The sequence below is a fragment of the Grampus griseus genome (assembly GCF_964374135.1).
Source record: "Grampus griseus genome assembly, chromosome: 9".
NCBI lineage: Eukaryota > Metazoa > Chordata > Mammalia > Artiodactyla > Delphinidae > Grampus > Grampus griseus.
Genome location: NC_139003.1, coordinates 8,303,943 through 8,317,832, shown reverse-complemented (window position 1 = coordinate 8,317,832; position 13,890 = coordinate 8,303,943). Strand labels below are relative to the sequence as shown.

Here is a 13,890-nt window from a genome sequence, read left to right as displayed (position 1 = left end):
ATTAAAGTGACCATAGTTTATTATCCAAATAGGACAACTGGGAGATTGAAAGTGGCATATTAATAATTACACTCAGACAAAAGGTGTATGGGCTGTGCTTAACTTTCTAGCCACATCCTCTTCTGACAGCACTTCTTGCATGAGCAGTGCACGAGTACTGAGTGAACAGTCCCTACTCCAAAGGTCTCCAATCTGTGTTGTTCACAGCTGTGCTTGTGTTGCCTAATCTACTGCTCACATCATATGGGCTCAATAACTATTTGCGGAAGGAAGGAAGTGGGAAGCAAGCCTTGAGTAAATCAAAGAGTTTCTGAACTGTTTTAGTCTAGTGTGTTGTGTTTGTTGAAATGAAATAGAATTTAAGGTCTAGCACCCTTGGGAAGAGGAAACCATGGAAAGCCAAAGGGAAGCACAGAGAACATGGGAGAGGAAAGTGGAAAAGGGAAGTCCCAGAATCAGACCTCCTACTTCATAGCTTAGCAAAGGACAGATGCTAGGAGTATTGAATTCAAGGGCACTTTACCAAAAGACTCTGCTTATCAGATAGATAGATTTTTTTACCAGAAATAGTTCTTAGTTTTGTAAAGAGGTCTGTCAAATTCATCATATATGTCAATGCAGAGCTATTAAAAAGTTTTCACAATAGTGTTTTAGAAGTTCCAGCTATAAAGGAGGTACGTAAATGTCCATTTTGCACTTCTGAAAACAGGTGCAGTCTCTATGAGCAAAGAAAATGTGTTAGGAGAGTGGGAACAAAAAGGAGAATGATGAAAAAGAACCTACAATCTAATTACATAAATGTCAGTTTTGTACGAAAACTAGATTTGATGTAATTAAAGCACACCTGTAACAAATAAAATGAAACAGACATATCTTTCCATTTTCCTGAAATAAAGGAAGATTAGAAATCACGTGGTATTTGTGGGAGATTTATACTAAATATGCAAAAAAAAAAGTTCCCCTGTGTGTGTGTGCATGAGAGAGAGAGAGAGAGAGAGAGATTTTCTCTTATCTCTTAGCTGATAGCCCAATAGTACAGCCAATATTCATGGCCTTTCAGTAAAGTCCCTTACAGTAAGGAGATGATATCTATAAATAAGTATAAATTAAATAGTTTTCAATGATTGTGAGCACCTGTGAAACAAACATTACATTTGTTTAACAATGTATTGATTGTTTTAGACCTTTCCCCAACTAAAGCCATAGCAGACACTTACTATCTTTGTTAGATCAGAACCAATGCTTATAGACTAAAAATCAGATTATGAGTTTAAATGTAGAGAAAAGAGTGCTCTTTCTAACAAGAGGATACTCTCCTAAACAGTGGTTTGATAGCATTTGATCTGCTACTGGGGCATTTATCTGGAGAGACATTTTTTGGGTGCTGTGCTCACGTAGGATGTTTCGTTCCAGCCATCTATGAGCCTTCCTGTGAAGCCTACAAACACCTAGGCCAGACATCAAATTACTACTGGATAGATCCTGATGGCAGTGGACCTCTGGGGCCTCTGAAAGTTTACTGCAACATGACAGGTAACTATGCCATATTTATGTTTCATGAAGATTGCTTTTCTGTCTGTTGAGAATAAATAGCACCACTAAAGTTTGTTTCTTCTGTGCTGTGTTCTTACCATAATGTGTAATAAGCTAAATATTGCTGGCTTTGTTAGGCTAAATGGTGAAATGTATTTCAATGCTAGGTTTTCAAAAAAAGTCTACCTTCTGATTTGAACGGTTAATAATTAGTGTTTCAAAAAATCAGCATGTAGAGGAAAAACTAGAAAGTAAAATTACAAGGTTGAAGTCTACAGAAAGAACTAGCCCATGAAGCATCCTCCACAAGAACCTAGACTGGGGAAGGTGAGTATCACCTCTCAAACCATCCACACTGCCCACGTGAAAGGAAGCTCAGAGGTCACGCCAAACCTTCCTCTGCTTGCCATGGTTATACAAGGAGCCGTTCTGGGTACTGAAAGCCCATTCTGGCGCTAGCAAAACTTACCTGCCACTTTCATGTAATTTTTCTGGGGAAGAGAGCCTAGTTTTTCTTCACTTCCATATTAAATTTCAGGGCTATGAAATGAGATTGTGGGTTCCCACAGTCATATGTAAGATGTACAGATCTGTAAGATAAGAGCACACCTTCCATCAGACACTTGGTAGCATCTTGTCCTCCAAAAATCTGGAGAAGTGTGTGGGGCGAGCACTGTCTACTAGCTCCAGGAGAGGATCAGCATTTGATACGAACTCCTGAGGCATATGATGCTAAGGATAATGGTTATATGATGCTGCTGATGACGATTGCTGCATGGATGGTTTACCATGTATCGGGTACCACAGTAACCGCTTTATTCAGATAACCTGGGTTTATATTCTGGCTCTGTTAATCACCAGATATATAATCTTGGGCAACTTATTAACTGTATTAATTTCAATAAGCCTCGGTATGTTTTTCTCTGAAATTGATTAATAATATCTACCTCATAGCATTATTGTATGAATGAAATAAGGTAATCTACATGTGGTTCTTAGCATATTGTCTGACACATAATAAACTTTCAGAAAAGGTTGCCAGGAGTTAGGTATAATTATTTTTTAAAGAAGTTAGAGAGTTAAATAACTCGCTTATATTATCCAGGCAAAATTCTAATTCCAGTATGTTTGAGGCCAATGGTTCTTAAATCCAGCTATGCTTCAGAAACATTTATGGAGTTTTGTCTTCCCATACAAACCTGTTGGCTCCATCTCAGGAGACTGACTCAGTAGGTGTGAAGTGCAAATAGGATTGTGCGCCTAGAACTAAGAGCCCTAAACAGTGCTGTAGACAAGCAGACCCCTGTGGAGAACTCGTCAACGTCAGGAAGACAGACATGGCACAAAACGGAAGGGAGAATGATGAGGTGTGGAAGGTGGGTAGAGAAAATGGTAAAGTGAGAGCTACTTTCCCCAAATTTCCCCCCATGTCAAGACTCTAAGCATGCCCCAGAGAAATAATTCACTTACCAGAAAGCTTGACCCAAGAGTTCATTGATTGTTGGACTTGTCAATGCACTCAGGTACTTTCTTCTTTACCTTCATTCTAATCTTACTTCAACTAAAGTAGAATCCATGAGAGCTAGACTTAATCCAAAAGACTCTTGATGTTGACTTCTCAAAACTGTTATCAGCTATTAACCTTAAGGGAAATCAGGGCATCCTGAATGGGCTTGGACAATTAAGAAGTTACTTTCCTATATGCCTTTTCAGAAAAGAACTAGAAAACTAAACAAAACCATAATGTATACGATCCTCATATGAAGAACACACAAAATGGAAGAGGATTTTATCCTTTCTTGGGGGGGGGCGGGGAGAGATCACTTTTCTGTGAATTGAAGGCCTAATGTGGAAACACAGATCTCCTCTTCATCAATACCTCCTTTAAAGAGTATGACTACAGTTTGACCTAATACTCTAGATTCAGTCTAAGTGGTGAAAAGAACAGCATGATTTCTGCAGCTAGAAGATTTTTTTCCTATCGTCAAGATAGTTATGAGCACCAGTGTTTCAGGGACCCTTGAAGGCCATCAGGTACTCTTTGGCCTTTTGCAACCCATTAACCCTTCCTTCATCTGGAAAGAGCATGAACTTGACCCATTAGGAAAACATGGCACCACAGAGCTTGGCTTGGGCTGTTGCTTTTCCAAGAGATACATGTTGAAGAAGAGGAGGGAGTGACAGCATGAGATAGTCTATGAATCTTGAGATATCACTCTATGGTCATGAGAAATTGTATGTGCACCTTAATTCACAACATTTGTATTAAAGAATAGAGCTGTCCCACTTCTTAGTGACCCAAATGTAATTGAGTGTTTATCACTGTTGAATACATCACATATTTTTAAAATGGGAGCAAGATATCCTCTCTGGGGAAGAAGCAATGTCTTGGCAGTGATCAGTCTCTTTTTCCTCCTTCTTACTAAGATGAGGGAGAGTTTTTCACTTGTACAGACATAGTGAATATATGAGTCTTGATTTTGGTTTCTCGACACTGGAGAAACTTTACTGGCAGGTAATATCTGATGTAAATTTGGGTAGAAATGAAAAATCACTCTGTTGGAAATCACTTCTGATTTATAATTATTCTTTGGAATACTAAACTTTAAATTCACTTACTAATTAAAATATAAAACAAAATGAAAACACAATTAATTTAGGGCCTGGCAAGAAGAAGGTAGTCTCCTCTGACTTTTAGAAAAGAAGTTCCTCCAAATAATCATTACAACATCACTGCTTGCTGATATCTCCAAGTTTTATGTTTGTTTAACATTATCAAATAAGTAAGTTGTTCCTCATCTTATCCTTATTACATTTTCCGTTGAATCACAGTGAAGACTTGAAGTTTGTCCCTGTTAGAGTATTTTACTGTTGGATTCAGTCCAAACTGTCAGCATATATATCTCTTGGCATCTCAGATACTGTTAAATTCTCAATTTCTCCTTCCCAATGCCTCTTGCAAATCATCATTCTTTCCATTCCTCAAACCACCATCCTGATTCAGACCCTCAATTGTTGGGTTTAGGTTATTCTAGTAATGTCCCAACTGACCCCTGTTGGTTTACAGCCTTGGGAGTTCCCCAAGTGAAATCTGAAACTGGACCCTGTACGTGGAAGGCAAGGAGAGACTGAGAAGGAGGCAGACCCTCTAGATTGGTAGGTGAAGGTTTAATAAGCAAGGGAACTTTACTTACAAGGCTTGTCTTGGGCGACACAATAGGAGTAGATTTCTGCACCCAACCCACAGGATCTTAAAAGTTTATATCGAGGCCTTGACAGGTTCAGTGACATATCCAGTCCAGATGGTCTCAACACCTACCTCTCGCAAGGATTTACTCCCTGAAAGGGCTGCTTGCCTGGGAATAGTAGGTGGGATGTACATTCCAAGGACAGGGGAGGGGTGAGGAGCCTCCGGTTGCCAGGGTTCTGCTTAAGGGTCAGCTGGCAGTCACATTCTCTCCATGACCTCCTCCAACAGTCCCTTCAACTCCAATATTTTCCTACTGCCCCTGCCTCCATGCCACCTGTCAGCAGGCTGCTAGATGAATGCTCCTAACACACCACTGTGATCATATGACCACTGTGCTCCATCCCAACTACTGAATAATGGGAAAGGGCCTCAACTTAGCATTCAACTTCCTTCACGTTTAATACAAACTTCCTAGCACTGTCTTTTTTCTACCCTGCTTCTTTATGGCCATCCCATGCTCCAATCAGAGTAGAGTTTCCATCATTCCCTAAATTCAGTTTGGCTTGTTTTACACTAAATTTCATGACAGTCTCCCTGTGTACAATATTCTCTCCTGAAACTCTCTATAAAATACTTATCTCTCAAGAGTTTTCTGGAATCCTAAACTCCTCCGTGAAGCTCTTCCTCATCTTCAATATACCCTTCACCACCAAATGACCATTGTAAACTCTTTTATCGATCAAAACCTTTCCTCTTTTATTTTTAATTTTTATTTTATATTGGGGTATAGTTGATTAACAACATTGTATTAGTTTCAGGTGTACAGCAAAGTGACTCAGTTATACATATACTTGTATTGATATCTATTCTTTTTCAAATTCTTTTCCCATTTGGGTTATTACAGAATATTGAGTAGTGTTCCCTGTGTTATACAGTAGGTCCTTGTTGGTTATCTATTTTAAATATAGCAATGTGTACGTGTCAATCCCAAACTCCCAATCTATTCCTCCCCCCCCCCGACCCTTCCAACCTGGTAGTCATAAGTTCATTCTCTAAGTCTGTGAGTCTGTTTCTGTTTTGTAAATAAGTTCATTTGTATCATTTTTAAAAATTATGCATATAAGTGATAGCATATGGTATTTGTCTTTCTCTGTCTGACTTACTTAGGATGACCATCTCCAGGTTTATCCATGTTGTTGCAAATGGCATTATTTCATTCTTTTTAATGACTGAGTAATATTCCATTGTATATATGTACCACATCTTCTTTATCCATTCATCTGTCGATGGACATTTAGGTTGCTTCCATGTCTTGGCTAGTGTAAACAATGCTGCAGTGAACATTGGGATGCATTTATCCTTTCGAACCATGTTTTTCTCTGGATATATGCCTAAGAATGCGATTGCTGGATCATGTGACAACTCCATTTTTAGTTTTTTGAGGAACTTCCATACTGTTCTCGATATTGGCTGCACCAGTTTACATTCCCACCAACAATGTAGGAGGGTACCCTATTCACCACACCCTCTGCAGCATTTGTTAGTTATAGATTTTTCAATGATGGCCATTCTGACCAGTGTGAGGTGGTCTCTGTATTATTTCTTACACTGCATGTAAAATTTACATTATCTAAAAGAAAATTTTTAATTAAAAATGTAATGTACACACACACACACACAAAAACCCCAAAATGTGAATTTCTTCATAGACTTTGTGAAAAGAAAAAAGAACGGAATATTTAAGCATCCCTCTAGGATCCTTTTTCTAGGTTTTTTCATTTCTATATTCACTGTGTGCCAGGAACTGTGCCATGTGAGAACAAATGGATATAATAAATGCCTTCATGGTATTCACAACCAACAATAAAAACAAGCACTAAAAAAGTAAACAAGTAATTTTTCTGTAGAGAAAAATAATGGAATTGTGAGGAATGGTTTATTTTGGATACAGGATTTTTTAAAAAACCTCCCTAGGAAGCAACATTTTAGCCAAAATCTAGCATATGAAAAGAGACAAGGCACTCAAAAAGGTGAGGAAGGGGAATGAGCCCTGAAAAATTATACCCCAAAGAGTGAAAGAGATCATTTCCTTCCAAGGAACTGAAACCCCAGTGGCTGAAGCATAATGAGCCTATAGGGGGGCCCACAATGAAGTGGGGAGATGGGCAGTGGCCAGGTGGTGGTGCAGGAAAAAAATCTGGTTTTTACTTTTTCAATTATATTTCAGTGTAGTGGGTGGGAATCTATGGAAAGTTTTTAAACAGGAGAATGAGAAAACTACCACTTGGGAGTACCATGAGTGACAGACTGAAAGCACTGGGACCAGTTCTGAGGCTATTGTAAAAGTCCAGGGAAGAAAAGAAGCTCCTTTGGACTAGAGTGGTGATAGTTTAAGTGATGAATAAGAGATGAATTTCAGATGTACTTTGAAGGAAGCATTGTCAGGATTGGTGACAGATGGGAGAAGGATGGTTAAAGACAGTTGTGAAGAATAACTCCTGGGGCTTCCCTGGTGGCACAGTGGTTAAGAATCTGCCTGCCAATGCAGGGGACACGGGTTGAAGCCCTGGTCCAGGAACATCCCACATGCCATGGAGCAACTAAGCCCATGCGCCACAACTACTGAGCATGTGCTCTACAGCCTGTGAGCCACAACTACTGAGCTCACGTGCCACAGCTACTGCAGCCTGCGTGCCTAGAGCCTGTGCTCCACAACAAGAGAAGCCACCACAATGAGAAGCCCATGCACCACAAGAAAGAGTAACCCCCACTCGCCACAACTAGAGAAAGCCTGCATGCAGCAGTGAAGACCCAACACAGCCAAAAATAAATAACTAAATAATAAAATAAATTTTAAAAAATATATATTAAAAAGAGCAAAATATTTAACAACAACAAAAAGAATAACTCCTGAATATATGGATTAAATAACTGGATGAATTACAGTGCCATATGGCAGATGTGTGAAATTAAGGAAAGAACAGATTTAGAGGAATTTCAAGAATTCAGTTTTGACCTATTTAAATATGAAGTGCTATATGCCATCTCAATTGAGATGCAAATTTTTCGGTTGGACAAGCCCCAAAAGGATGTATGGGTTAGAGACATGAATGTCCTAATTGTTAGCATATGAATATATGAGAAATGATAATGTCACTTAGGGGATGATGTAAACAGGGAAAAGGCATCTGCAAAATGAGCTCCTAGGAAATCAGTAGATAGGTCAGATTTCTAGTGATGAAATAGTCTGTATGTAGGAGAATGTATAAGTAAGTGGAAGAAAAGTGTCTAAGAGAATTTTAGGGACAAATGGGTCACCCTTATGGATGTCGAATTGACTGCTTGGGTCGTAAAGAATGAGAAAAAGACTGGGAGGATGGAGAGTGATTTTGAATCAATGCAAATGTATATAATGAATGAGCAGGACCCAGTGGGGCCTTCCTGGGTTCAGACTCCCCCCACCCTCCATGCCTCCCACCTCTTATTTGTAAAAAAAAGCTTTAGCCTCCTACTCCTTCACCGAGTTCCAAAGAGCAAATTTAATCAGAGAAGTGAGAAAATGAGAAGGTGCAGAAACAAAGGAAAATAGTCAAGCAAGACAAAATAATAATAGTTTAGCCATGAAACAAAGTCAAAAACATTTAGTTCTTCCTCAAGGGCTATGGATAATATCCTGAGCCATATCCTTGAGTTATTTTGCAGATACTAAACCCCCCCCACCAGATGGAAGAACTTAACTACATGCTGACCACCAGTATGTAGACCCCAGACAGGTTGGAACCAAAAGGTTGATCACTGAGATTCCTGAAACATCACCCTGTTACCTCACCATCAACCAATCAGAGAATTGTGCAGGAGCTGATCAGGCACCCTACAACTCACACCCGTAATGTTGCCTTTCAAAACTGTTACCTGAAAGCCATTGAGAAGTTCAGGTATTTTGAACATGAGCTGCCCATACTCCTTTCTTGGTGCTTTCCAATAAACTCTGTACTTTCCTTCACTACAACCTAGTGTCAGCAGAGTGGCTTTGCTACACGTTCAGTGAGTGGACCCAAGTTTGGTTCAATAACAAAAATAAATCAACTTGTAACATGCTTTATATGGGATGCAGAGCAGTTGAAACTTGGCAAGCAATTGATGATACTGTAGTTTTAAAGCATGGCTTTGGCAGCTGGGAATAGGGTTTTCCAAAGGAGACCCATACATGAGACAGGGAAACAAGTCAGAAAGCCTCTGTTGTAATACAGGAGTTAAAGCTGAGATTCAAGGTGGTGGCTGACAGGTAAAGGAGAGGATTGATTTGATGGATATTTAGAAAGTTGAGTTGACCAGACTGTGGCTGGAGATTGGAGTTGAAAATGATTCCCAAGTTTCTGCCTTGAGTAGCCCCATGTGAGGGAGTACAGAAGAGCAGGGACAGATCAGAAAAAGGTGGGCCTCTATGTTGTCTTCAGTGTCTGTAATTCAGCCTCTTGGAGCTGTGCTGTGGGCAGATACTATACAGATTCCCTGAAGACTTTAAACACAATTAATCTCTGTCTCAGTTTCCTTATAAATAGAGTAGGAATTGGAATGAGTTGATCTCTACACTGCCTTCTATTCTTAAAAAAAAAAAATTCTATTATTGCCATGGAACATGAAAGAAAAATATCACTATTCAAATAATTGAGAAGCAAAATCCTCTTGCCTCAAACAAGCTTGAATTTATTCATTTCTTGGCCATGTTTGACATAAATTGGCACTGTTCATTTTTTATCAAAAAGCGGTTCTTCTACTGTGCAATTCTCCTTTTGACTATCTGCAGTTCAGCGCTTCATCACTTGGAAATTAGGGGGTGCCCTAAATGACAGCATCTCAAGTGCTCAGTTGACATTGAGGAGGGAATATATTCATTGAATCTTTTGTAGGAGAATTCATCATTCTGTGCAAGTCAAAGCCTGGTTTCCTTTTTTAGATCTTAGGGCACATTATAAAATGTGGTCATTGTTCTCCTCACCTTCCGTCTCAATTTTTGTCACCTCTCTGAAAATTTGGTATCATAAATATAATTTTAATGCATATATACTATCATACATTTCTAATATTGACCTCTTTCTTTTGTACATTTTTCTCACATTTCAGTTTATTTCTATTTCCTTAAGATGCTTACCAACATCTTCTAGAAACATTGAACTTTTATATTTAAAGCTTCATTTAGTTCTCTCTGCCCAGTGATAATAACAATAGTAAATAAAGCTAGATCCAGCTATTATCCTTGGAAAATTACTGCTTATCCCTAAATCAAAAACAATGTTTTCCTTAATATTCTATCCTCGAATTCATCTTTATAACTCTCTTTGCATTTATATTTAATTTTTAAAAATTTAAGTAAACATCTGTGCTATACGGTGTGAAGTTTAAAGTCCAAATAAGGAACACCTCCTGCATTCTTCCTAGCACGACTTTTGTAGTTTTATCAAAAAGCCATCAAGCTTGTTTACATAATTTGTGCTTTGTAAAGCCCTGGGATTTAGCTGATCAAATTCTATTATTCTCTATAATGGTAAAAGCTGTTCATGTCTTTTTAATCTAATATTTATAGAGAGCTTGTTACTCAAGTTCTTAAGCACTTGCACTCAGTAATATTTTATTTATCGTTGAGCCTCTCAGGAGTTTCGGTAGCACAGTGGGGGGTGGGGGGGAATGGCTGCTGGGGTGGATGCTTGAGCTCTAATGGAATCATGAACCTGCCCCCCACTCCTGCTGCCATCACCTCCCGCCAGCCCCCCAGCAAAGCAAAGCAGTTCCTTCTTCGTCATACTCATTTTCTTAGCAGCTTTCAATAACACCAACTTATTACCTCACAGTTTCCATGGGTCAGGACTCTGGCAGAGGTTAGCTGGGTCGACTGCTCAGGGTCCCACGGGCTGAAATGAGGGATCAGCAGGGCTGTGATCTCATCTGAGGCTTGAGATCTTCTTCCATGTTTGTTCAGGTTGTCGATGGAATTCAATTCCTTGAGGTTTTAAGGGTGAGGGTCCCATTTTCCTGTTGGCTGTTGGCTGTGGATTGCCCTCAGCTCCTAGAGGATGTTCCCAAGGTCCCAGATATGTGTCCTTCTCATGGTGTGGCAGCAGGAGGATCTCTGACCTCTAGACTCTCTCTCAAGAGCTCACCTGATTAGGCCATGCCTGATATCCACCCAGTATAACTACCTGTTTGATTAACTCAAGTCAAGTGGGGACCTTACTGACACCTGCAAAATCTCTTCACCTTTGCCGATTAGAGCAACCTAATCGCAGGAGTGATATCCCATCACTCCTGTCCCACCCACATTCAAGGAGTGGGATCAGGGGGTGTACACTAGGGGTCGGGAATACTGGGGGAATACTTTTTATTCTTCTTACCACACTTACCTCTGTGTCTCTGTATACTATTCATAATTCCAGCTGCATATAGCCTTACCTTTTGAGTAACAGTGCCACATTTAGTTTGTAAAAAATTAAGCTTTATTATTTATTATTTGTCTTACGGTTTTTAACATATTGTTCAAAGTAGGAAATTTTGAAAATACAGATAAGCAAAAATAAAGATTGCTTATCAGCTAGAGGTAACAATTACTAACGCGTTAGGAGATGCGATAAAGATTTCGTACTTTACGCTTGCAGCTGTACAGTACTGAGGGCAAACGAAATGCCAGGCACTGTTCTAAGCAGATCACACACGCTAACTCATCGAGTAACTCACAGCAACCCCACGGGGTATGTAATATTGCTCTTATCCCAGTTTTGGGTGAGGAAAGTAAAGCTCACAGAAATCAAGTCCTAACTTACACATCTAGTGGGTTATGGAGATTGACTCTTAGACAGGCTTGAGTGATCCAGAGGCCAGCATTCATAGTGTGTGTGCACATGTGTGCACATACATGCCTATATGTGTGTGAGTGCACCTGTGTGTGTTATTCATCCGAATGGCCATATGTGTGCATACAAATGGTACTCCTCATTTTGGATTCTGTAGTCTTATTTTAAATATGATTTCTGAGATGAGCATCTCTTATTTATATGTTTTCATTATCATCAAAACTTCCTTACACAACTCTAATTTATTATCTGTGGTTTGGACAGCACTTTTGCCATAAATTATTTACTTCTTAATTGTTCCACTGATGCCTTGGGTTTTTTTTTTTTAATCAGAGAACACATTTTAAATGAAATCAGTTTATAAACCACTAAGCAATTGTTATCAATTTTACGTCTTAATTCAGCTATAGGCATTTTCTCGAATACCAATTTCTGAGAGCTTTTATAGGATAATGTGTATTTCTTGTGTACCTAGGTTAATTATCCCTTAGGGTTTGAGCCAGACTTGAAGGATAATTTAAATTCTATTCCCAATATCTAGTTACTTTTTCAGTGTAAAATCTTAAACTGAACCTAGCAAAATCTGGTTTGAGAAGGTAACAAGATTGAATGGAATTGTATTAGGTATCATTGGTAATATTTAATATGATTGAGGCACCTCATTCTCTTTTTGCAAGGAAACCAGATAGAAATGAGGACACACAGCTCTCCTCTTCTCTGTGGGAGCTTATTAACATTCTCAGGCCAGGCACTGCTATGCTACTACCCCTTTGTGTTCCTGTGTGTCATACACTCTCTCCCTCATGTGTTCACATTCTAAAGTGTAAGCCTCAAAACGCTGGCTTCTTCCATTTTCTTCCCCCCCACTCATTTGTATTTTTTCTCATCAAAGGCATTCGCCCTCCTCTTTCTTTCTCCTAACCTAGTTTGCCTCCTCTGTCATTAACCCGCACATAGAATAGCTCTTCTCTGTCTTCTTTCACATCATCTCCTCTTTGTCGACTTCTCACAAGCTGTCTTTGTTATAAACCTTTGTAATCACTTAGCAACTCCCGCTTCACGCGCTCAGCTGTTTCAGTTCCTCACAATCAGTATAAATCTTTGAATTCAATTCTGTTCATACAGTTCCAATTGAAAATCTAGGAACCAACTCGCTGATCAAACACAGCCTGAAAGGAGAGCTCTTCTCTGTAACTGATTACCCACCACCCAAGACTCCCTTTCAGATTCACACTCTTATTCCTCAGATGACTTCTACCTGCCAGGCTTTCTTTTAAATCTCTTCATTGTGTGTCAGTCACAGTGATAGGTTAATATGACAAAAAGTTCTCGGGTGGTTTTCGAACTTTAAATCAAGAAAGGGAGAGGAAAGCTGTAAGAGGTCTGGTGAGGCCCATGCAGCAGACAGAAGCAAGCAAGGGAAGGCAGGACCCCAAGTAAAATCAAGATGGCCTTAGATCTGGAACAGGCAGCTCCATCACATGTGGAGCCTCCAGAATGGTACCCCAGATGCAAATACACCCACCTTCGAACATTTTTACACACCTGCCTAAACAATATTTTAAACACACTGCCATTTGGTGCTTTAAAAAGCACTGCTTCTGTTGTGCAATTTCCCTGCTCAAAACCTCCGCAGCGGGAGAGGCCACAACAGTGAGAGGCCCGTGTACCAAAAAAAACTCCACAAAAATACAACAAACAAACAAACAAAAAACCCTGAGAATGGCTTCACATTGTCTATGGTTAGGGACTGTTGTTTGGTTTCCTCTGTCATTTGGGGTCTGAAACTCTTGTCTAGTCCATAAAAATCAGCTTGTGCAGCAGGCAGGTGGGGAAAAAAACCAAAAAACAAACAAAACCTTGGGAAATCCAGTTAAATCAGCACAAAGTACAAGAACAACCTCACACTTATTCACTAGGAATTCCTCCCTTCTGGCTAAACTTAAAGCCACTATGCCTGAGCTTCTATCTTTCCAAACCCTAGGTTTTTCAGTTTGCTGGGTCACCTTTCATTCCTTCTGAGTAAGTCAATTTCCATTTCAGAGGATTCCTGGCAATTTTAGCAGGAGAATCTCATATAGCAGCAAATCTCTCTTTTTATCTTTTCTCTTGGTCTAACTGACGCAACCAAGAAAGTTCAGTAATAAACTGTACCAATGCAGCATGTTTTCTAAAGTGGCAAATATTGGAGTCCTATTTCTGGGACAGACTTAAAGTAGAAGCAAAGCTCATCAATGCCCAGCGCAAGTGAGTGCCGTATGACAGCATTTGTCTCATTTATGACGAGTGAGAAAATAACTTTGAATAAAAGTATACCTGTGG

The 13,890-nt window shown here is 39.5% G+C and overlaps 1 protein-coding gene across 1 annotated transcript in view; it reads left to right on the top strand.

The window, feature by feature from the left end:
* The window catches only part of CNTNAP2 (contactin associated protein 2), a gene marked incomplete at both ends in the record, with an annotated part of 2,009,686 nt that overhangs the window by 1,286,627 nt on the left and 709,169 nt on the right, over positions 1-13,890 (top strand). The window contains one exon of the mRNA XM_082661728.1: positions 1,414-1,533. Within this exon, the coding sequence (XP_082517854.1) occupies positions 1,414-1,533 (120 nt within the window). The remainder of the gene's footprint in view (positions 1-1,413; positions 1,534-13,890) is intronic.